Raw genomic sequence first — 26,609 nt, forward strand, 5'->3', positions numbered from 1 at the left:
TATTTAAAAACATTTGGAACATTTAAAAATCATGAGTGTCAAATATGATCATCAGGATTTTGAGGAATGTTTATTTGTTCATCTCTCAATCATCATTGTATTGCGTTGCAGTATATGTTTTAAAACTAAAGAGTTTGATAGTAAAATTAAGCATTTAAATATCATATTACTAATACATTTAATCGGCAGATATAGAGAGACTACTGATATTCATATACATTTTATTTTTTAAATATTATAATTAGCATTATTCTAGCCTCATATCACAGAGAGCTGCTCTCAGATCAGCTGTCATGGATGTTATAGCGAATTACAAGGTGTGTGTGTGTGTGTGTGTGTGTGTGTGTGTGTGTGTGTGTGTGTGTGTGTGTGTGTGTGTGTGTGTGTGTGTGTGTGTGTGTGTGTGTGTGTGTGTGTGTGTGTGTGTGTGTGTGTGTGTGTGTGTGTGTGTGTGTAGCTTACAGTCATTCAGACGCTGATGTGTTGAATCAGTGTCTGTTGGAAGGAAACATTGCTACAGAAGTTTGTCTGACAGTTCTGGACACACTGAGCATCTTCATCATGGGGTTTAAGGTCAGACATCATCATCATCATCCTCATCATCATCACCTGCCTTCACGAGTGCTGCTTGTGATATCTGTGTGTGTGTGTGTGTGTGCGCGCAGACTCAGCTGAGTTTGGATCACGGCCACAATCCCCTCATGAAGAAAGTGTTCCAGGTTCATCTCTGCTTCTTACAAATTAACCAATCAGAGACGGCCCTCAAACAGGTCTTCACTTCCCTCCGTACCTTCATCTACAAGGTGAGTGTGACGCGCAGGAGTAGAATAAGGCCGTAAACCACTGGCTACTAAAGGGATAATTCATTAAAGGGGTCATGAACTGGTTTATTTTATTATTGTATAATGGTTACTGGGGTGACCTTATAATGTTAGTATGATTTGTACATCAAAATTGTCATAATTTAGAAATAAAAGAAATTTTTCCAAGCCTGAATTGATCCTCTGATTTGAACGCTGTGCTTTAAGGGGCGTGTCTGTGTGAGACTTCAGTGTAAACGCCCTCTGCTGTGATTGGCTGACATCTTTGCATATGAAATAGCTATTAGTACATGTGGAACTCTCTCGAAAACTTTAGCTACGTTTTAACAGGTATCAAGATTAGCGAATCATGAGAAATTATTGATTAAAGCATTATATTTGGATCTATTCCCAACACATGAAAGGTTGCAGTGATGAGCATTGAGCAGAAAGACAGTCTGTTGATCGCGGGAATGAAGTGATCTCTATTTCTGCACTCTCATGAATGCTTTTACTAAAGAACAATGCAAACACGATGTAAATACAGTAAGAGCTTCTGTGTAACAGCGTCATTGATAACATAACAAGTAGGGATGTCAATTTTCACAAATTCCCATGATCGATCGTCGTTTAATCTAACAATCAATTAATCGATTAATCGTTAGCCTTAATACTGCATATGCGTCTGCTGCAGGGGTCGGCAAATCCTGCTCAAAACGCGATGTTCCTCACCAAATTAATGAGAATACTTTTTAATCTAAATAAAGGGCTAGTAGGATTGTAAAATGTTTCGATGTGATTGATCATTTTATTAAATTAATTATTTAATAATCAAATATAATTACTAATACAACGCGTCACCAGCGCCGCCTCAGACGCGTGCAGAATGTGTGACTGTGGACGTGCTCTCCCTGAACACCGCACTGAAGACGGCAACTAAACCCAATGCATTCACAACGATTTTGTGTTGAGTGTTCTCGTGTTGTGTAATATGTCAGTCCCAAATTATTCATCGTTATTATTAGTCGTGCATTTCTGCTTGAGCTGCGCGCGCTGAATGAAGGCTACCGTTAAACTGGAGCACTTAGTTTGCGAGCGCGTTTTTTAACTCAAAGAAACGCATCCTATATGAGATTAATCAGACATATTCAAAATAAACATAATATTACAAATTATTTCTGCACAAAATGACGCGAATGCACAAGTGAACTTGAACTAAGTTACGTGCCATTCATTCAGAATGATCATGTTGTGGACGCGCTCTTCCTGGAGCAACGCGACACGGCAACTAAACCCAAATAATGCACAATGTTTTATTACAATATTGTTCTCTTCATAATGTTATGTAATATGACAGTCCTGCCAATAGTCATTATTAGTCGTGCAGTGCCGTTTGAGCCGCGCGCTGAAGCTGATCACGCCTAATTCAAGGGATGCATCCAATATAAGATAAATCAGATATAGATAGGCATACACAAAATAAACAATATTACAACTTACATTTACACAAAACAAAAGGCTGCGAATGAACACAAAAACTTAGTCATAATGAATGTGTAAAATGGTCCCAAACAAAACGCGCTCGCTTTGTTTCGCGGTTGAGCAGCGCACGCACAAGAACCTGCTTTATCGATGATCGAGAAGTTGTATCGATTAAATGTATTATCGACAATTAATCAATCGTCGATTAATCGTTGACATCCCTAATAACAAGTTTTGGCAAGTGTCCATTGACACTCGCGCTGTGTGATTGACAATATGAGTGATTGGCAGGGGAGCTTTCTTTGATCACTTTCTGTAAATAATTGAAAATAAAATTATTTTCATCCTATTAAGAGAAACGATGTGAAGTTGATCGTTTAGTCACTGGCATGATTTACTGATGCAGAAACGGTATTGAACGATTTTGAGAGAGATGTAATCTGTCTGAACTTGAATAATTAAACATCACTGACCACAGATCAGGCATTAGAATAAACACTGTTCCTGACAAATCCATATCGTGAATGTGTGTTTGCAAAGTCTGCGTCGGAATTGCAACTGATTTACCAAATAATCCACAGTGAAATGCACCGAATACACACAAATAATGCACTGCTGAGACATTCACATTGTTGAAAAAAAACTCCACTTTCCAAGCATTAGGATCGTTTGAAACGCTCCAGTGGGCGGGGCCAAAGACGCGCTGATGTAGACGTAGGCGTTGATATTCTTCTGCGAAGGCGGTCTATCGCTGCCCTGTGACGTCACAAGTCTCCACTTTAGAGATCCTATCATTTTCTGGCCTTGCTTTCAATAAAAGCTAGGAAGGAAGTTTTGAGTTTTGAAACTTACAGGATATTTTTATAGTATAACAACCTCTTAACTGTCAAAAGATCAAGGAAAATTGTTATTCTCATTTCATGACCCCTTTAAGAAATTAAGATAGTCATTTCAAACCTCTATGACATAATATACATCCACTAAGTTTATTTTGAAGGATGTTCACGCTGCTGTTTTCCTGTGTGTGTGTGTGTGTGTGTGTGTGTGTGTGTGTGTGTGTGTGTGTCCAGTTTCCATGCACGTTCTTCGAGGGCCGAGCGGATATGTGCGCGTCCTTCTGCTATGAGATCCTGAAGTGCTGTAACTCCAAACTGAGCTCCATCCGCAGTGACGCGGCTCACCTGCTCTACTTCCTCATGAAGAGCAACTTCGACTACACTGGACGCAAGTCCTTCGTCCGCACACACCTGCAGGTGGAGTAACATGTGACCTTGACATCACAGTGCTCGGGTGGGTCCGGAGTTGGGCTGCAAATCTTTTAGTTTCTCACGATTCGATAAAAAAAAATGATTCTTGATTTTAAATAAAAATTTGATTCGATATGCGCATAGATTTGATTGTAGTTTTGTGTTACTTTTTTTATTTGACTGCGGTAGACTGTTTAATAGTGAACCTTGAAATTTATTAAGTTTTTCTTCCTATTTTAGTCAACCCAATATTATAAAACAAATGCCCTTTAAGCGGACTACAATAATTACACACAGTCTTCTGTATTAAAGCGGGGTAGGCAATTTCTTTTTTTATATTAAAAACAGAAACAAAGAAGCAAATTACAAAAATAGGACAAATACTAAAGAAAAAAATGTCAGGTACAGTAGCACAGGTTTATTTAGCATCATGTAAGAAATACTACCGAAATGTAAAAATAAAACACTATAGTCTTCACTGTATGCCTTAAATTTATATTGATTCATATTGAAAATAAAAAAGTGATTCAGTCAAAAGCAGTGAGTGTTTTTTTATTTATTATTAACATTAATGAAACGGATGGCAACAGTTTATGAGGCTGCTGTCCCTTTAAGAATGGATGCACGGACTTGGATGCATACACTTCCGACTTTCTCCCATTTGTTTCAGTTCGCGTAGGACATGACCGACTCTGTTTACATTGAATACTCAAGTCCACACAATGTGCATTTTGACATAATATGTGTGTAGCTGTGCAAGATAACTGAATTCGAGACCACATTGAGTCCTTGTTCGCAGCTTATTGGGATTAACGTCAATAACTTTAAGTAATTTTAAGTAGTACTGTGAAATTAAAGAAGTGTAACACTTTAGAAAATCAATTTTTGAAATTTGTGAATCGATGCAAATTGGATACATATATGAATCGATTTCTTTCCCGCACCCCTATCTGTGATTCCTCAGGTGGTGATTGGCGTCAGTCAGCTGATCGCTGATGTCATCGGAATAGGAGGGACACGGTTCCAACAGTCGCTGTCAGTCATCAACAACTGTGCCAACAGTGACAAAACCATCAAAGTTAGTTCCTTTCCAATACACTCATACGCAAACACTTGATCCTGGAGCAAAGATTAGACACAGAGCCGATTATGGAGGAAGTGATTCAAGCAGGAAAACATGTTCTAGTAGAGCCCAAAAACAACATCAAGACTTAAAGGTGCAATATGTAAGATTTTTGTAATACAATATTCAAAAAACACTTGCACAGTGTGATATATTTCATGCAATTGTGAATTGCATTATCCCAAAAGTTCCCAAGGATTTGTAAATCTGGTGAAATTCCATTTTTTTTTCATTGTCGTCTATCAATGACGTCACATATCAGTAACTGGCTAATATAGCATTACATCATGTTCCTTGCAGCTAATTAATTACGATGACGTAAAATAGTGTGATCAAACGTACAGATGATACAAAAACTCATTTATTACTTCATCAGTGAACATGATTTGTGAATTCCATAGCCTACATCTCTGGATGGTGAAAACGACATCTCCCATCGTTCCACTCTCTTCATAGCGTCATCAAGCTTCGCCTTTGTTATTGTTTTGAAAATGCGACCTCTGGTGGCGAGAACTTGCATATTGTACCTTTAATAGGTCCTCTTTAAGTTCTACACAGACTCATGCTCTGACAGTTACACATCGACACGCAGTCATCTTCCGTCTCCTTCGCTAGAGCACAGCGTTCCCGTCAGACGTGAAAGACCTGACGAAGAAGATCCGGACGGTTCTGATGGCCACGGCTCAGATGAAGGAGCACGAGAGGGACCCGGAGATGCTGGTGGACCTGCAGTACAGTCTGGCCAAGTCTTACGCCAGCACTCCTGAGCTCCGCAAGACCTGGCTGGACAGCATGGCCCGCATCCATGTGAAGAACGGGGACCTGTCTGAGGTACACACACACACACACACACACACACACACACATCTTCATGCATGTGTGACATACGCTGGAGCTCATGTTGTCTGGTTTGTTTCTCTGCAGGCATCGATGTGTTATGTGCATGTTGCAGCGCTGGTGGCCGAGTACCTGAGGAGGAAAGGTTAGACACACACCGATACACACACACACACACACACACACACACACACACACACACACACACACACACACACACACACACACGGCCAGCTTAGTCATTTTCCCATGGAGATGTTAAAACGATGATCATGTGACACTGAAGACTGGAGTAATGATGCTGGAAATTCAGCTTTGATCACAGGAATAAATTACATTTAAAAAATATATTTACCTAGAAAACTGTAATAAAATACACTGTAAACTCGAATAAGTTGGCACATTTTTTTTTGAGGTAACAGTTACATAAAAAAATGTACGTTTCATGATGTAAGAATTTAAAAAATCTAAGAAATTCAAAGTTTAAGTTAGCAGAACTTAACAACTGGCTTTAAATATTTAAGTAAGATAATTAATGCATTTAACTTAAAATGATCGTAATCTCAATTTAAATATTTTTAGAAGTGGAAACTGCGCTAGCTTTAACAAGCTAATTCAGTAAATGCTAACTTGCTCATTTGTAACACAATGCTTCGATACCATTAACATGGCAAAGCAATGAGTACGACAATGTAGAACATTTACCATGCATCTGTTCTCAACACAAGTGTGTGCTGCATGTGACCCCCAGAAACCCCACACAACAGAAACTCTTCTAAATGAACATAGCTAAACATTAAACACTAATACATTTCCAACTTAAAGGAGAACTCCGGTCAATTTTAACATTGAGCTCATTTTTTTGTAAATTTTGAGTGCTGTCAATACAGAGAACAACGACAAAAATCGGTGTTGCCTACACTGTGTTATCCTCTTTTTAAAATTTGCACCCTGTTGACCTCAATGGGGCACGTTATAAACCTGCTTTTAGCCTCTTAAGGCGAGACACTACAGGTGAATAGGGTACAATTTTAAAATAATAGATATCACCATGAAACTTCCTCAGTTGATTACTTACACAAGTTCATAAAAAAATGTATTACAAGTTTTTGAAATTTGTATGTTTAATTATGCAAATTAGGTATTATCTCATTAAATATGCACACTTTTGCATATATTTTCGGTAGATAGATCTGAACATATGATAAAGCCAGGTGCAAAATTCTTTTTTCATTTTGTTTACACACAAGATGAAAAAAGATGTTCAGAGGGATTTCAGGATATATGCTTTCATTACCTAGGAAATCAAAATATACTGTCCATAGCCTTCAAAAAATCGATTTTCGCCATATTTTTGGGATTAAAATGTCCCATAAATCAGGCCAGGAATGATTTATTAACAAATCCCTCTGAACATATCTTCAGAATACTGCTAAGTGTATAACTGGAGAGTTTGGTGTACATCGGCTGAGATGTTTCTACTGGAGAATGACAAAAAACCCATTTTGAGAAAAAGGCATTTAAAGATTTGTAATGTAAAAAATCATACTTTTTTTAGTAGAAACAACTATTTACTGACACAATATATTATCAAATAATTAGCAACAACAATACAAACCACCTTAATCACATCAACACTTATAAACAGCATTTATGGCCTTCAACTGAGCAGAAAAACAGTCAAAAACACACATCTAAATGTCAGAGCGCGTCACGTGATGCATCTGAACCAATCACGGTGTCAGAAATTGACATCAGCCAATGAGATTTCGCTTTTAGGGTTAAATGCCCATTTTACTTTCACGATTGGTTGTTAATTTAAAGGAAATGACCATATTTGGACCCGACAGCATTGTACAGAAGAGAGAGAGCTTTTCAGACATGTGCGTGATTAAAGGAAGAACACAGAGATCGCGGAGCAGCGCGTTGATTTAGAACGCCAACTTGTGTTGAATTTCGGAGAAATCTACAGACGCAAATAGACAAAGTGTAGTAAAATAAAGACCTAAATGTGTATTTTGGACTTTTTTTCACCACAAGTCTGAAAGAAGACATGTTATTGAAGACAAATATCCCAAAATCTCAAAATTGACCAGTGAAAAAAAAACGATGTTTTTGCCTGCCGTGTCTCGCCTTAACATCCTTGATGTGTCATTACAAGTGCCCAGCCATGTTGAGTGATTCCTTCAGAGTGAACACGAGTGAATCTGACTGCAGTAGATGTGAAAGATATGAATAAAAATGATGTTATTTCAGCCAGCGCACAGACCTGTATTTACATCCTGTTTTCGGTCGAAGTCCAAAGTAGTCGATTGTCGAGTTTACGCGCATAGGTTTAGTTACCTATGATCACGCGCGTGAACTGGACAATCGACTATTCAATCCGACTAAATGCGGATGATCAAGCCGATCGTTCAGAACCAACTTTGCAAGCACAACTAGTGTACAGACGGCGTTGTACTCTCCCACGTTCAGGAAGATGTCCTCTGTGAAATGTGCCGTGCACAAGCAAACTTTAGGGTTGTACTGCTTAAGAACAGTGCATCTAAACACTGATTCCTGATTTCATCCGGTTTCGGGAAGGCCAAACTAAAGGGTTTTGACACACAGTGACTACACTACGATTCACTGAAGCCTCGTCTTCTCTCTTTGACCAGCATTATGCTAATATTTAGCATAGGTTTGGTAAATCTGGACTTGGATCGGGGGTTTTAGGCAGGTCTGGATCAGCGTTTTCGTTAGAATAAATCGCTTTGTAAGAGACTATGAGTTTTGTAACTTAGCGGATCATATACATGCACAAATAGACACAGTACACACTAAAGGAAAAGAAAAACATTAAAAAATAGGGAAAAAAAGCATCCAATGGCCTCTTTAAGAAAATAAAAATTAATAAACTGATAGATTTGTATTCCTATATCAAAGAAAGAGTCCAAATGATGAACATTCCTTAAAACCATGAGAAGTTAATGTTTAACCCAAGGACACACGTGTAATTACTCATAATGATCAGTATGTGTAAGGTTTCCATACAGGACTTATTTCCTTTCTCACCTTCTTCTCCTCATATCTCTCTCGTCGTTCTCTGTCTGATAAAGCCCCTGCCGATAATGAGTTATCATCACTCAGGATATTACTCACGGTGTGCTGCACTTCTAACAATGACCAGCAGGACTCAATCCAGACTATGATCAAGTGTTGTGTGTGTTTGTGTGTTTGTGTAGGCATGTTTAAACAGGGCTGTTCAGCGTTCAGAGTGGTCACACCAAACATTGATGAAGAAGCGTCTATGATGGAAGATGTGGGGATGCAGGACGTTCACTTTAATGAGGTGAATATCCATCACAGGTCAAACAGGCCATTCGTTCACATCACAGGTCAAACACACATCAGTCGGCTCACCGGAAAGCAAATGGATGAGTGAAGAGAAAGCTCCTGTTAGCTGGTATCAGAAGCAGGAGGAAGTTCAAGTTAGAATAAGAAGTTCAAGTAAAAAAATAAAAAAACACTACTGTAAAGTCATTTGCACGCTGGAATTTAAGAATCAAAAGTAATCAACTACGTGACAAATAAAGTGATATTAAGTCTATAAAGTGCTCGATTCGTTTTGAGGAATATTGAATGCGTTTCTTCAATATGAAATTTATTTTGCGCATGATACGAGTAAAGAGCACTGCTGCAGAAATACATACACGTATATTTCTACTATGATAACTCCATAGTACCGTATATACCCGAATATAAGACGACCCCCCCCATTTTCCAGACTTATTTTTGGGACAAAAAGAGACTTTTGTGGAAAAAATCTGTTTTTTTAAATCAATTTTATTTGAAAATTGCACTGATAATTCATTCTCTCTCTTCCAGCACGCGCGCGCACCCCCCCCCCCCCCCTCTCTCTCTATCTCTCTCTCTCACACACACACACACACACACACTCTCTCTCACTCTCTCTCTCTCTCTCTCTATCTCTCTCACACACACACACACACACACTCTCTCTCTCTATCTCTCTCTCTCACACACACACACACACACACACACACACACACACACACACACACACACACACACACACACACACACACTCTCTCTCACTCTCTCTCTCTCTCTCTCTCTATCTCTCTCACACACACACACACACACACTCTCTCTCTCTCTCTCTATCACTATCTCTCTCTCTCTCTCTCTCTCTCTCGCAGAGAGGAGCAGCGTTTTAATTCAGTTAAACACAGATATTATGTTGCTTCTCTAATTTTACATGCAAGTATAGCCGAAATCACAGCACAGATATTGTTTTTATCTTATGTGTATTTGATTTCATCAGACGACGGCTCGATTATCAGGATTTTTGTGCAGATTAACATATTTTAAGGGAAAGCTGGTTTTGTCTTAATGGGTCGCGTTTCAGTCGCTATTTCATATTAATTCCCTCGTTCTTTCTCCCTTTCCCTCGTGATTTTGTCTATATCGCGAATATAAGACGACCCCCCATTTTTCAGCCTATTTTTAGGACAAAAACCTCGTCTTATATTCGGGTATATACGGTAGTCCATTGTTTCTAGTTCCCGTTGAGTCTCCATGTGTCCTAACAGGCACCGTGTGAAGCGTCTGAATCCACACTGAATGCGAAACTGCTTCACAGTCACAGGCAATCAGAACATATTTGATGTTTAAGATTTATTTGTCGATGTCACGCATTGTTTGTCACGTCGGACCAGGTTAGGATACAGTATTATAGTGTCCGTGAAGGTTTGGTTTAATATTAGTCCAGTAAAAGAGGGAAGCAATAAACGCATATCTATGTGTGTGATGGTGATTATCAGTGATCTTATCTCCACACTGACTGATGCTCCAGCTTCAGTCCTGCACTTTGACTGAGAGATAAAACACTATTCATTTCACATCACCGTCTCAATATAGTCAACCAACACTAACAGAAATAAACCTTTCTTGAAATCAAATAAACATTCAAACTCAAACTTTTTTTATTTTAACCAGTTGGCAAAGCAACATTTCTTTCTTTTTTTAGTTTAACTTAATTCAGTGTTATTTTAGTTTTAGTTTTAGCTTTTATTTATATATTTTCACTTTTCATGTTAATTTTAGTTTAGTTTTTAGTCATTTCGTTTTTTGCTTTTGTCATTTATTTATTATTATTTTTTAGATATTGCTATTAAGGTTTAATATACAGGTGCAACTCAAAAAAAATTATAATATGGTGCAAAAGTTCATTTATTTCAGTAATTTAACTTAAAAGGTGAAACTAATATATTATATAGACTCATTACATGCAAAGTGAGATATTTCAAGCCTTTATTTGTTATAATTGTGATGATTATGGCGTACAGCTTATGAAAACCTTTTCACAATATTCTCATTTTGAATTTGGGGTTTTCATAAGCTGTAAGCCATAATCATCAAAATTATAACAAATAAAGGCTTGAAATATCTCACTTTCAAGTTGAATTACTGAAATAAATTAACTTTTGCACGATATTCAAATTTTTTGAGTTTCACCTGTATTTAGTTTTATTTTAATATATTTATTTAAGTTTAATTTTTTTAATTTTTTTCCAGTTAATAATTTTAGTGCTTCAACTTAAACTTTTATTGAGTTTATTCCAGAGGAAACATTTCTAATTTTAATTTAGAAGTTTTTCAGGTAATATTTATATTTTATTTTAGCTTTATTTCAATTAGCCAACATGTTTTGAATAGTTTAAGTTTAAGTTAATGATAATAACCCTTACTTGATGTACTAAAAAAATATAGTATATAAATAATATTAAAAAAGTTATTCAATAATTTAAATAGTAGCTATATAAATAATAATATAAATTATTTAATAATATAAACAGAAAATTATGCATATTTATTATAAAATTATACACATACAAACATATCTATTTAAATTAACCATAATTAATAACAATGACAAAAACAAACTTCAAAAATAAATTCAAAATATATATAAAAAATGCTACTCGGATCATGCTGATGTGATTCTCTACACCTGAGGCGAGTCCCGTGTGAACTTCAGCAGAACTAACACTCAGCAGAACACCCGCCGATCACACCTCGAGCAGAACTGATGAAGAGAAGTGGCTTGAGAGCTGATGACTCTTGCGTTGGTCTTGCAGGACGTGCTGATGGAGCTTCTGGAAGCGTGCGCGGACGGGTTATGGAAAGCCGAGCGATACGAGCTCATCTCTGACATCTACAAACTCATCATTCCCATTTATGAGAAACGCAGAGATTTTGAGGTACAGCAGCAACACACACTGATGCCATGAAGTTGCATGTGTAAGGATGTTGTCCACACAGACTTTGTCATGAGTTGTTTAGTAAGATCAGAAGAGTGTCTTTGGCTGTTGTGCTGCAGATGTGCACTTGTGCAGTGAGCATCAACTTAAAGTTGTTTAGAAACTTAGTCTAACTCACTTCAAATGGGTAGGGTATATAAAAATATTAATAGGGTAATATTTTTAACTAGCAGATATCACCATAAAACTTTCCCAGTTGATTACCTACATTAACATGAGAAAAAAATGTATTACAAGTTTTCTGTAATTTAATGTTTAAATATGCAAATTATGCATTATCTAATTAAATATGCGCTAATTTGCCTATATTTTAAAAAACGAAATCTCAGAATTGGATAAAGCCAGGTTCAAAATAATTTTTTCATTGTGTTCACATATTAGATGGGAAAAAAATGACAGAGGGATTTATGGATTTCTACTTTTGTTATTCTGTAAATCAGAATATACTGTCAATAGCCTTAAAAACTAGGTACAAGACTGGAAAGTTTGGTGTGTATAGGTGCTACTGAAGAGGAGATTTCAGACTTGGAGTATGAGAGAAAAGTCATTTTGAGAAAAAGGCATTTAAAGATTTGTAATGTAAAAAATCATACTTTTTTAGTGGAAACAACTATTTACTGACACAATATCTCATCAAATCATTAGCAACAACAATACAAACCACCTAATCACATCAAAACTTATAAACACAGCATTTATGGCCTTCAACTGAACAGAAAACACACACATCACACATCTGAATGTCAGAGCGGGTCACGTGATGCATCTGAACCAATCAGGTTGTCAGAAATTGACATCAGCCAATGAGATTTCGCTTTTAGGGTTAAATGCCCATTTTACTTTCACGATTGGTTACTGATTAAAAGGAAATGACCATATTTGGATACGACAGCATTGTACAGGAGAGAGAGCTTTCAGCGGTGTGTGTGATGACGGTGCAGACAGAGATCGCGGAGCAGCCGGATGATGATTTAAAACGCCAACTTTTGTTGAATTTCTGAGAAATCTACAGACGCAAACAGACAGTGTAGTAAAATAAAGACCTAAATGTGTATTTTGGACTTTTTTTCACCACAAGTCTGAAAGAAGACATGCTATTGAAGACAAATAGCCCAAAATCTCAAAATTGACCAGTGAAAAAAAAACGATGTTTTTGCCTGCCGTGTCTCGCCTTAAAGGTCTAGTCTATTTATCTATAATCTGCGCTATATCTGAATACTCTCGTCTACTACTCGTCTCTCTAGTCACTCTCAAGGCGGGCTTTGGTAAATTCTCTCCCCAACGTGACGTCATGCAATGCATTGTGGGGGAAAAGAGAATCGTTGCAAACCGCTGTAAGATAGTACCTACTTTTTCATATTATATTCCGTTTTGTGATACCCAACAACATAAAATACAATGGATAACAGTTTAAATGTTTATTACCAACAAGCAAATTGCACAAATTCGTTAAAAAAAATAAACCTGCAACACGGCCTTTAAAGGGACATGTTTGGCAACACTTTATTTGAGTAGTCCACTTCAGACATCCTGCTAACTATAAGTAACTTTATAACTTTGCATGTCAAATAACTCTCATTAAAGTATTAGTAGTGTTAGGTTAGAGTTAAGGTACGGTACTTTTGTTGACATAGTTGCAAAGTTAATTATAGTCAGTAGAATATCAAAATAAAGCGTTACCCAATTTTTGTTTATACTTTATATGGTTACTTTATTTTACCGTGTTACAGTGTAATCATAAATCTGATTACTAATTAATAATAATTAACATGTAGTTACTATAGTGTTAGGATTAGGGTTTGCTTTCTTTAGGGTTTGTTGCATGTAATTATGCACAATTTATAGTAATTATTATAGTAACTACATGTGACGTGTAACAACGGCAACAAAAATATAGCGTAACACTTTATTTTACAATGTGCCAATGTTACATACATTTAATCACTGAGTAAAATGCATTAACTATATACTATTTTGTTATGGCCAATTCTAAAATAAAGGGCTTGACATGAACGATGAGATGTTATCAGGAATCCAGCCTGAGCAAAGATGCAAAAAAAATAAGATCCACAAATAATCTATTAAAGTGGAATCAAATAATTAGATTGAGGAGTAAGTGTTTCTGGGTGACCCAAGGCCAAGATAACACACCAAAAGTGTATAAATAACAGGGACGGTACACAGAAGTCACAGTTCGATACGAGGAAGGAACCGCTCCACCAATCACATTCCTCCGTCAGCAACCAATCCCTGCACACATATACAAAAGGACAAGCCACACAGGAACTCAGATGCCGAGGATCGTAACATCGTATATATCTTATATTGTATATATACTTAGAATGATGGTTTAATTCAGGCTTAGTTGCATATAACCCTAGTTATTACTATAGTAACGTGTGTGTGTGTGTGTGTGTGTGTGTGTGTGTGTGTGTGTGTGTGTGTGTGTGTGTGTGTGTGTGTGTGTGTGTGTGTGTGTGTGTGTGTGTGTGTGTGTGTGTGTGTGTGTGGCAGAAACTGGCTCACCTGTATGACACGCTGCACCGGGCCTACAGTAAGGTCACAGAGGTCATGCACACGGGCAAGCGCTTGCTGGGGACATACTTCAGAGTGGCGTTCTTCGGTCAGGTGAGTCTCAGCTTCACACTCCTCATCTCTCCATCTGTGTAATCATCTGTTGTGTTGTGTGTATCTGTGATCTGTCTTTACTGTCGGAAGTCCTGTGTGGCCTGAACTCTTATGAACTCAGAAGAGACTTAACTCTTATGAACTTATGAGTCTTATGAACTCATAAGAGACTTAACTTTTACAAAAATTATTCTGCTCCGCTCTGGGTGTAAAAGTGAATGTGTGGGATTTCAGAGACTACAGTCAGATGCACCAGCACTAGCATGATCCAGTTTGATCATAACACAAGTGCTAATCTGCGACAAGATATACTTCTTGTATTTTGTCGGTAACATGTCAAAAAGCAAAAAAAAAATGTTTTTTTAAGATTTTTTTTTTGCCGTTTCTTTGCCTTTCTATTGGGATAGGATAGTATTGAGTAGACGAGAAGGGAAGTGTGAGAGAGGGGAGGTCCACAATACTGTCGGCTCCAGCAATCAGCTTTTTTTGAATAACATCAAGATTTTTTGGTTCAAATTTACAGTGCATGAATATATAACACTTGAGAAAAAGAAGTGCACTTAATTGTATTGAATGTGCACTTGTAGTTTACTTAAAGGGGGGGTACAATGGTGTTTCATATATTCAGAGTTGTTTACAGTGTTAAAGAGATGGATTCTCATGCTAATAATGGCCAAAGTTTGAAAAGTTATTTTGAACGAATAACAGAGAATTTCTGTGCTGAAAATCATACTTCCGGATTGCAACACGTTTCGGCTGGTTTTTTTCTATCGTAGATCTAATGACGTAGACCAGAGTGGAACTCCTTATATGAGCATTGCTCTCGGAAAAGCGCGTTCACGCACACGTCGACCAGAGGAGAGAAAGACCCTCTTATATACTGTCTATGGAAAGACCCAAGCGCATATCGACGCGCTACTACCGGAAATCATCATCATCAGCGCTAAATAGGAATGGTTGATGTCAAGAATGTCTCCAAAAAAGTGTGTTTTGGGATGTGAGGGAAAGTTTACCTTGTTCAGCTTCCCAAAGAACCCAGTGTTACTGGAACAGTGGATGCAGTTTGTATTTCCGGGACAGCAAAGGAGTGTGGCAAGTGCGGTTTTGTGTTCTGGTCATTTCAGTGACGACGAATGTTTTATTAACAAGGCCCAGGCCGTCGCTGGATTTGCAAACCGGTTGCAATTAAAACCTGGCGCGGTCCCAGTGATAAAACACCCCATTCATGTAAGTACAACGGTATCACGCGCTCCCGCTTGACTCTATAGCTCCGCCCACGCCCAGAATCAAGGACCTCGGCTTTTTCCGGATAGAATCGGAAAGCTGTATTTTTATTTTTTAAATATGATGAAACTAAATACTTTTTGGAGATATGAAAGGCGCACTATTACTCTATAGGTACTCAAGATTAACATGAGATTGACTGAAACTAAGTATTTTACCCCCCCTTTAAAATCTTAAAAGTATATTTTAAAAAAACTGTACTTGCCGATAATATAATATTAATTAAATAAAAGGCCATTTAAGTGCACTTAAAGAGAGTACAGTTTCTTAACACACTTAAGTACACTTTTTACTTTAAATCATTGTTTCTAATAATCTTTTGCCGTGCTTTAAAGTGGTTTACTTATTTGGATGTGTTGACTAACACACTAAACACATGTAAAATACCTGATTATAACTTTTCATATATTGTAATTACAAATATATTTAAATGCATGACGTCCAATATTCAGTGTAAATGAGATTAAAGTCTATTTTAAATGTTCATAAATGTTTATCGGCACATTCAGCTACGCGTTAACCATATTTGAAAGACAATATAAGTAATTATGAAATTACATATGATGAAGATGTACTTAAGTTCATCTTATGCGAGTCAAAAAAGTCACACTAAAGTTAATTATTTAATTTAATATACATTTAAACTGATATTTTAAGTGTCTAAAAACATTCAGTTTGCACAAGTATATTATTTTAAAGTATATTTTTTCATAATAAGTAATATTTTCAAAAGTATATTATAGTGTACTTTTTCAGGGAAAGTGTATGCGTTTATTGGCCAGTGATATGGAAACAAATTTGACTTCTAAAGCCACGTTTTGTATTGTCTAATAAATCATTTACTCATCTGACACAATAATATAATATATGGAAGCTTGTTTCCACCACTGAATAAAACATTTTAAAAGATTATTGTGACTTTTTATCTCACAATTCTGACTTTATTTCTCAGAATTGTGCATTATAAAGTCTGAATTGTGAGATATAAACTCGCAATTTTGAGATAAAAAGTCAGAATTGCGAGATAAAAAGTACACAAGTTTTATTTTTTATCCTGTGGTGGAAACGAGCTTTAATAATAATGTATTTTGTCAGCCAATATTAGTATAATGTGATTATCTGGCATACAGTATAGTTAATTAACCAGTTCGCACCCCTAAAGCGTAATGACAGCTGTGGTGAGAAGTGAATGTGTTGAGCTGCCGTCACTGATGGGTTGTTTCTGTCTCTAGCAGTACCAGTGTTATGACTCTGAGATCAACGAGGTAAACTGATCATGAGTTTCACGTGTGTGTGTGTCGTCCTGCTGGCTGTGGAAGTCATCATAATCCCTCTGTTATCTAAACATTACAGTCTTTATATATCCCAGTATTTCCAGAGTGCTGTTGTAAATATGTGTGTTCTGTGACTAATGTAGTATTTAAATTAGTTGGCAATTGGCCTTTTTTTTGTCTAGATGGTGAGCAGCAGGTTTTTTAAAGTTGAGTTTTAATGCATTCTTCTGATTGTTTCAGGGCTTCTTCGAGGATGAAGATGGTAAAGAATACATATATAAGGAGCCCAAATTCACGCCACTGTCTGAGATCTCACAAAGACTCCTCAAACTCTATTCAGACAAGTTTGGGGCTGAGAATGTCAGAATGATCCAGGACTCTGGCAAGGTAAGAAATGTACAGTTACAGTATCATATATTCAGAATAAAGTCTGGTCCACATCGCAGATTATCCTGGCCAAGACCAAAAGAGTATGTACCTACTTACTGACTTACAGTACGTACTTACTTACTTACTTACTTACTTACCTACTGCCTTTCTTACTTACTTACTTACCTACCTACCTACCTACTTACTTACTTACTTACTCAAGACCAAAAGAGTACTTACTTACTGACTTACTGCCTTTCTTACTTACTTACCTACCTACCTACCTACCTACTTACTTACTTACTTACTCAAGACCAAAAGAGAACTTACTGACTGACTTACTTACTTACTTATTTACTTACTTACTTAAGACCAAAAGAGTACTTACTGACTTACTTACTTACTTACTTACTTGCCTACCTACCTACTTACTTACTTACTCAAGATCAAAAGAGTACTTACTGACTGACTTACTTACTTACTTATTTACTTACTTACTTAAGACCAAAAGAGTACTTACTGACTTACTTACTTACTTACTTACTTGCCTACCTACCTACTTACTTACTTACTCAAGATCAAAAGAGTACTTACTGACTTACTTACTTAATTACTGACTTACTGACTGACTTACTTACTTACTTACTTACTGACTCACTTACTTACTTACCTACTCAAGAACAAAAGAGTACTTACTGACTTTTACTTAAGTTACTTGCTTCCCTACCTACCTACTTACTTACTTACTTACTTACTTACTTACTTACTTACTTACTTACTTACTTACTCACTTAAGACCAAAAGAGTACGTACTTACTTAGGACTTACTTATTTATTTACTTACTTACTTACTTAAGACTAAAAGCGTACTTACTTACTTAAGACCAAAAGCGTACTTACTTACTTAAGACCAAAAGAGTACTTACTTACTTAAGACCAAAAGAGTACTTACTTACTTAAGACCAAAAGAGTACTTACTTACTTAGTACTTATTTATTTACTTACTTACTTACTTAAGACCAAAAGAGTACTTACTTACTTAAGACCAAAAGAGTACTTACTTACTCACTTAAGTAAGTACTCTTTTGGTCTTAAGTCAGTAAGTAAGTAAATAAGTAAGTAAGTAACTAATCAATCTTTTGGTCTTAAGTCAGTAAATAAATAAGTAAGTACTAAGTAAGTACGTACTCGTTTGGTCTTACGTCAGTAAGTAAATAAGTACTTACTTACTTATTTACTTACTTACTGACTTAAGACCAAAAGAGTTTGACCAACCTTTTTATGTAACGTTTAGGAATGGGTAAACCAGGAATCAGATACAGTAGATCATATATTAATCATGTATAAATCACATATATACAGTATACACTACTGTTCAAATGTTTGGAGTTGGTAAGATAAATAAGTCTCTTATTTTCACCAAGGCTGCATTTATTTGATCAAAAACACAGTAATGTGAAATATTATTATGATGTAAAATATCACTGAATATATAGTAAAGTGTAATTTATTCCTGTGATCAAAGCTGAATGTTTAGCATCATTACTCCAGTCTTCAGTGTCACATGATCCTTCAGAAATCAGTATAATATGATGATCTGATGATCAAGAAACATTTATGATTATTAGTTGTGCTGCTTCATATTTCTGTGGAAACCGTGATTAATTTATTTTTTTGATGAATGGAAAGTTCAAACGAACTGCATTTATTTGAAATAGAATATTTTGTAACATTATAAATGTCTTTACTGTCACTTTTGATCAATTTAATGCGTCCTTGGGAAAAAAAAAACGTACTGATCCCGAACAAATCAAGCATGACTTATTTACTTCTGTTCTGTTATAAAACTGATCGTTCTTGTCCTTAAGCTAAAACTAAATTACAGAAGCAATGTGTACATTTAAACTGTTATGTTATATTACCTGGAGAAGATTATAAGATCAAGATTTGTGTTTGCCATTAAGTGTAGACGTCATTGAACGGTGTATCTTTACTAGCATGATACCTAAAACTGCCTATTAGCTAAATGTGCTTTTCTGTTTGGTGCAGATTAACACAAAGGATCTGGACTCGAAGTACGCCTACATCCAAGTGACTCACGTCACCCCGTTCCTGGAGGAGAAGGAGCTTCTGGAGAGAAAGACTGACTTCGAGAGGAGCCACAACATCCGTCGATTTGTCTTTGAGATGCCGTTCACTGTTTCAGGCAAAAAACAGGGCGGCGTAGAGGAACAGTGCAAACGCAGGACTATACTGACCAGTGAGTACACACACTTACACACTGCGTACTCGACATGGAGAAGAAGAGATGACTACATTAGAGATAAGTGACTGACACTTCCAGAGAGACCCACGATTATAATCTGAGAGTCAGCTGAGTCTGATGGCTTTATGATCCTCCCAATCACAAAGTACAGCTCTTATCTTCACAGTGTCACATTGAAGAAAGAAAATGTAATGAGTTCGAGATGAAATGAAGGCGAGCAAAATCCCTTTAAACATGCGCTTGACCTCAAACACATAACTAGCCATTATATTACAGTTTACACTCATTCCTTTTAGGGGTGTGCCGGTTTCAGAATTGGTGATGACGGTTATGATGTGAGTCAAATTGTCATCGCGGTTATGTGGGGGGGTGGGGGTGGGGGGGGGGGATGCATTCATGTATTTGAATAAAAGTTTTGAATCGTTTATTCAAAACTTAGTTTGAATAAACGAGCAGACACTGATTAACTACTTGCTATACGTTTATTTATATAGGCCTACACACAGTAAACAAATCCTTAACAACAACAAAAAAAATTGCAATGAACATGCTTTGTTTTAAATAAATCACACACAGTAAAATCCTTTTAAAAAAGTAGGCTGCTTAAATTCTATAAGAGCCGCATAAAAATGATTGAGTAGCCAGGCCTAAATTACAAATCATAAAATCTAGGCTACATACCTTTATCAAAGAAAAACAAAAAAATCGAACAACGATTGTTGTGATAATACCTTAATTAAACGAACTAAATATAGGAAACAAAAAAAGTGCAATGGCATTTTAAATTCCTAATCTTTTTCGAATTCCAAGTTCCGTGACAGGAACACCAACATGTTCACTTTACTCGGTTTTAGTGACGATCTGACAGGGGTGGCTATAATGTTACCCGCAGTGCTAAACACTCGCTCTGATGCTGTGCTTGTAGCACAAATACACATGTATTTACGTGACAATTTTGCTAAGAGCGGATAGCGTGTTTCATTGTCTCTCCACCAGTGGATTAGCCGTAGTCAATTGGTTGTTCTTGGAGATAGCGGGTTAACTCCGTGTCAGCGCGCGCTCTGATCGGTAAGGGCAGAGATTTCAGACCTCCGTTTATTAAGGAGATCTCCGGCACCTCCTGTCACTATGGGCAATTAATTATTATTTTTTATTCATATTTGTGTAGTGTTCAATGTTGTTAGATGTAGAGATACGCAGATGGGAAATTATTTCATCCGCAACCGCATAACAAAACTCATCCGCACCAACGTTTTTTGACCAAATTTCAAAGCCGCACCCGCCTAGAAAGGATGTAGCAAAGATATTTAATGCTAATGCATGAGGCAGGCATAGTTTCATTCATTTACGATGAGATGCGCTCTAGTTCACAATGCAATGCAAGTGAACGCGGCGCGCAGGCGCCATGTCACGGTTATTATATTGTCTGCTATAGGCTATTTGCTTTTTATTTATTAAATACATGCAATTGGTTGATGAAACATTTATTAAAATTAAGATACAATTTCTACAAAACGAAATTCGCTTTAAAGAAAGGCTTTCTACAATGCAAAACTTTGAAGTGGTAAAAATCATGTCTGACGATTTACAAAACAAAACTTCATTAAGTGGTAAAAACCACGTCTCCCGATATATTGCGCTTATTATGATCCTATCTAAAAAATGAAAAGAAAAAACTTTTTTTTTAAAATGTTTGTAAAAAATATTTTAATAACACGGTTTTGGCGGTTATGGAGTTCTAATGACGGTGTTTAACTATAACCGTCGGTCTCATGGTTATATACTAACCGTCACACCCCTAATTCCTTTACACACTTGCGGAAACACACAGAATAAAATACATACTTGAGTGTAACGCATCTCATAATGTAATGATGCTTGAAAGCATGAACTTGTTGCATAGCTAGAAATATTTACATTCATAAACTTCAACTATGTTTCGGTTTTTCACTGTTTGAAGAGTTTAAAAATAAAACGTACCCAAGTATTGAGAAATGGGTCCTAGCGATTTAAAAAAACAAACTGTAATAACTTTATTCTTGGTGACTTTATTGGTAAACCTGTTACCTGTGTTCCTCAGCCACACACTCGTTCCCGTACGTGAAGAAGCGCATCGCAGTGATGTACCAGCATCATGTGGACCTGAACCCCATCGAGGTGGCCATCGACGAGATGAGCAAGAAGGTGCTGGAGATCCGACAGCTGTGTTCCTGCAGCGACGTGGACATGATCCAACTCCAGCTCAAACTGCAGGGCAGCATCAGTGTGCAGGTGCTCACACACACACACACACACACACACACACACACACACACACACACACACACACACCTCGCGTGGACATGATCCAACTCCAGCTCAAACTGCAGGGCAGCATCAGTGTGCAGGTGCTCACACACACACACACAACACACACACACACACACACACACACACACACCTCGCGTGGACATGATCCAACTCCAGCTCAAACTGCAGGGCAGCATCAGTGTGCAGGTGCTCACACACACACACACAACACACACACACACACACACACCTCGCGTGGACATGATCCAACTCCAGCTCAAACTGCAGGGCAGCATCAGTGTGCAGGTGCTCACACACACACTCACTCACTCACTCACACACACACACACACACACCTCATGTGGACATGATCCAACTCCAGCTCAAACTGCAGGGCAGCATCAGTGTGCAGGTGCTCACACACACACACACACACACACACCAGTGATGCGCGGGTTGATCCAAAATGAGCGGGTGCCTGCGGTCACCCGCGGTCACCCGCGGTTACGAGTCATCCAAAAATATTTTTAATGATATTCGGGTCGCGGTCGGTCGGTTAGTTTGAAATAAAGATGCCAATTAAACCTTTGTAATTTATATAGTACTAGACACAATGTTCTATGAAATACATAGGTGTACACTTTATTGGCTGAATAACTGTGCGAGGATGACGCACGAGCTCAGTCTGCAGGCAGAGATGACAGCGGGAAATCCTTATTTACCTGAATGTTGAGCGCGTTATTAACTTTTGAATAAAAGCTGACGCGGGACAAAATGCCCGATTTCCCAACACGTTGAACTGAGCAATGCCATTGTGCCATTTTAATAGGCTACTTTTAAACGCATAGCTCAGTAATGTCAGTTGTATGTATTTGCTGAGATGGGGCGGGGTTTTTGTTGGGAAAGTCGGGGGAGAAACGCGCACTTCGATTAGACTGGATAAACACATGCAGCATCTTAATTGTTAAGAAAATGAAACGAATTAAATGAATAAATCAAGCCTTTATTACAAAACACTAGGCGATATCGTACAGCATTCAGAAAAATGCGCACCCCTAGTTCCTCCGTCTATGGCCCATGACGCGATGAACATTTACTAGCTAGCCTACTTTAAAAAAACGCGGGTCAGGAAGCGGGTCGGGTGCAATATTTTCTTTCTTTTTTTTTGCGGTCCGAGTTGCGGGCGGGTTATTGAAAACGTCGGTCGGGTGCGGGTTGTTTATACATTGACCCGCGCATCACTGACACACACACACACCTCTCGTGGACATGATCCAACTCCAGCTCAAACTGCAGGGCAGCATCAGTGTGCAGGTGCTCACACACACACACACACACACACACACCTCATGTGGACATGATCCAACTCCAGCTCAAACTGCAGGGCAGCATCAGTGTGCAGGTGCTCACACACACACACACACACACACACACACACACACACACCTCTCGTGGACATGATCCAACTCCAGCTCAAACTGCAGGGCAGCATCAGTGTGCAGGTGCTCACACACACACACACACACACACACACACCTCATGTGGACATGATCCAACTCCAGCTCAAACTGCAGGGCAGCATCAGTGTGCAGGTGCTCACACACACACACACACACACACACACACCTCATGTGGACATGATCCAACTCCAGCTCAAACTGCAGGGCAGCATCAGTGTGCAGGTGCTCACACACACACACACACACACACACACACACACACACACACACACCTCATGTGGACATGATCCAACTCCAGCTCAAACTGCAGGGCAGCATCAGTGTGCAGGTGCTCACACACACACAACACACACACACACACACACACCTCGCGTGGACATGATCCAACTCCAGCTCAAACTGCAGGGCAGCATCAGTGTGCAGGTACACACACACACACACACACACACACACACACCTCGCGTGGACATGATCCAACTCCAGCTCAAACTGCAGGGCAGCATCAGTGTGCAGGTGCTCACACACACACCCACACAGACGCACACACACACATACACACACACACACACACAGGGTTCTAACGTCTCTCTCTCTCTCCAGGTTAATGCCGGGCCTCTCGCCTACGCCAGAGCGTTCCTGGATGATGCCAGCACTAAGAAATACCCAGACAACAAAGTCAAGCAGCTGAAGGAAGTGTTTCGGTAAACACACACACACACACACACACACACACTCCTTCCTCTCAACATATTACATACATATACAATATCCTGTCAGTAAGTTTTTGGTCAGTCAGCTTTATTTTTAATTATATACATTCTTTCAGCAACGACATTACATTGATCAAAAGTGCCAGTAAAGACATTTATAATGTTTCAAAGATTTTTATTTCAAATAAATGCTGTTCTTTTGAGTCCTGAACATTTCAATGTAACAGTTTCCATACAAATGTGAAGCAGCACGACTGTTTTCAACACTGATAATAATAATAATAAGAAGAAGAAAGATTAAAAATATAAATGTTAATGTTAAAATGTAAATAGTTTGTACATTGTAATAATATTTCACAATATTACTGTTTTCACTTTATTATTGATCAAATAAATGCAGCCTTGCTGAGCAGAAGAGACTCTTTCAGAAACACATTAACTGCAACTGAACTGCCAAACAGCTTTAAACTACACAATAAACAAAAACACAAGTATGTAAATGTAAAAAATGGGAATCATGTTAATTAAATTATGCATTTTTTATTTAAATAAATCTAATCTTAAATCTTACATTTTTACCCTCACCTTCGGCCAGACTACAGCTCTGCACACTAAGAAATTCATACATTGGAACAATAAAAAAATTTCCACAAAACTAATTTCATGTGTGTGTTGCGTGCGTGCGTGCGTGTGTGTGTGTGTGTGTGTGTGTGTTCTGCAGGCAGTTTGTGGAGGCGTGTGGTCTGGGTTTAGGAGTGAACGAGCGTCTGATTAAGGAAGATCAGCAGGAGTATCATGACGAGATGAAGGCCAACTACAGAGATCTCACCAAAGAGCTCTCCGCCATCATGCATGAGCCTGTAAGACACACACACACACACACACTTCATGCAGCAGCATCTCTGTCGTATTTACATGCTTTTCTTTAATCTCTCTCTGTTTTCTTTTCCTCTTTTGCTCTCGTGGTCAGATCGAATGGTAAATCATCTCATAACTGAAGCACACACACACACACACACACAGAAAACTGTTTTTGTTCTTCACTTAGGGATACAAAAGAGTTTCAAATATTTTTACAGTGATATACTCAAAGGTGTGGAAGCTTGTTTCTGCCACAAAATAAAACATTTTAAAAGATAATTGCGACTTTTTATCTCACAATTCTGACTTTATTTCTCATTTTATTTCTCATTTTATTTGTCGCAATTGTGAGTTAAGTCAGTATTTTTTTTCTTAGAATTGCATGTTTAAATCACACAATTCTGACTTTATATCTCACAATTGCGTGTTAAGTCAGAATTGTGTGATATAAAAATGCAATTCTAAGGAAAAAAATACTGACTTTATAACTCACAATTGCGACAAATAAAATGAGAAATAAAATGAGAAATAAATGAATTATATATTTTAAAAAAATGATATATATCTTCTGTGGCAGAGACAAGCTTTCATACGAAGGTGTTTACCATCCGGACGAACCTTTCCGGAAAGTTAATTTAATAAACAAACTTCGGTTTGGCCAGCTTTTGTCACACCCGTTGGTTCTTGGATTTGGCCTGAAGTGTGTCTACCACAGGATTCAGCATTCGGCAGATGTGACCCCACAGTCATTGAAGAAGTGTTCAGACTCAGTGTGTGTGTGTTGCATTATTCCTGATCTTCTCTTTCCTCTCTCTCTGCAGATATGCCCAGTGGATGATGGGATGCGCAGTCCTCTTCCAGACTCTCTGCACATCTTCAACGCCATCAGCGGGACGCCCACTGCCGCCACGGTCCAGGGCCTGCCCAACTCCTCCTCAGTGGTGTGACCTCTCCGACCCTGACACACACACACACACACACGTCAGCACGAGACGCGTTTCCGCCTCATCCGGGGCATTTCACGACTGTTTCCTGTGGAGACTTAATCATAAACTGTGTATTTTACTTCTGGCCATTTTGCCAGTTTTATTAGTAGCCACAGTAAAGAAGAATGGCTCAGACAATCATACGGCTTTTACACATGACGCATATCCTCGTCCTCTGCTAATGTGTGTGTGTCTCGCTCGTTGTGTGTGATTTCTTCAGCTCAGATGTTCACTTTGTGAAGTCGTGCAGTGTGTCGTGTCTGATCTGGTGTGTGTGCAGAAGTGGGCGTGGCACTGCATGTGATACACTGGAGCTACGGACACACACACACACACACACACACACACACATGCTAATGTTCAACATTGTTTATCAGTTATCAGATATTTTTATACTGTGGCTCACAGCTGAATGTGATGATGTTTTTATCTGTATTTAACAGTCTTTGCTCTGCTGTATTTAAACTGATATTGTCCCTAATGCTTCCAATAAATCTCAAACAATTCACAAACACTCGTTCAGTATTTATTTAGCCAGAGATATCAGCAGTAATTATCATATTTGTTTTGTGTTGTCTTTTCTTGTTTTCGTCTGGTCTTTTTTGTTTTGTCTTGTTTTGTTTTTGTCATATTTGTTTATCTTTTCTTTTCTTGTTTTGTCTTATTT

At 37.9% G+C, this 26,609-nt stretch overlaps 1 protein-coding gene across 1 annotated transcript in view; it reads left to right on the plus strand.

The window, feature by feature from the left end:
• Window positions 1–26,452, plus strand: part of LOC307001495 (dedicator of cytokinesis protein 9) — a 146,312-nt gene extending 119,860 nt beyond the window's left edge. Inside the window, 15 exon segments of the mRNA XM_079618086.1 lie at window positions 458–573; window positions 666–803; window positions 3,353–3,535; window positions 4,494–4,607; window positions 5,268–5,483; window positions 5,577–5,634; window positions 8,714–8,820; window positions 11,633–11,755; window positions 14,330–14,443; window positions 17,242–17,388; window positions 19,420–19,630; window positions 21,717–21,907; window positions 23,986–24,086; window positions 24,817–24,955; window positions 25,778–26,452. Coding sequence (XP_079474212.1) covers window positions 458–573; window positions 666–803; window positions 3,353–3,535; window positions 4,494–4,607; window positions 5,268–5,483; window positions 5,577–5,634; window positions 8,714–8,820; window positions 11,633–11,755; window positions 14,330–14,443; window positions 17,242–17,388; window positions 19,420–19,630; window positions 21,717–21,907; window positions 23,986–24,086; window positions 24,817–24,955; window positions 25,778–25,903 — 2,084 coding nt within the window. The 3' untranslated portion in view covers window positions 25,904–26,452.
• The last annotated feature ends 157 nt before the right edge of the window (window positions 26,453–26,609 follow it).

Source organism: Phoxinus phoxinus, assembly GCF_949152265.1.
Source record: "Phoxinus phoxinus genome assembly, chromosome: 7".
Taxonomy (NCBI): Eukaryota; Metazoa; Chordata; class Actinopteri; order Cypriniformes; family Leuciscidae; genus Phoxinus; species Phoxinus phoxinus.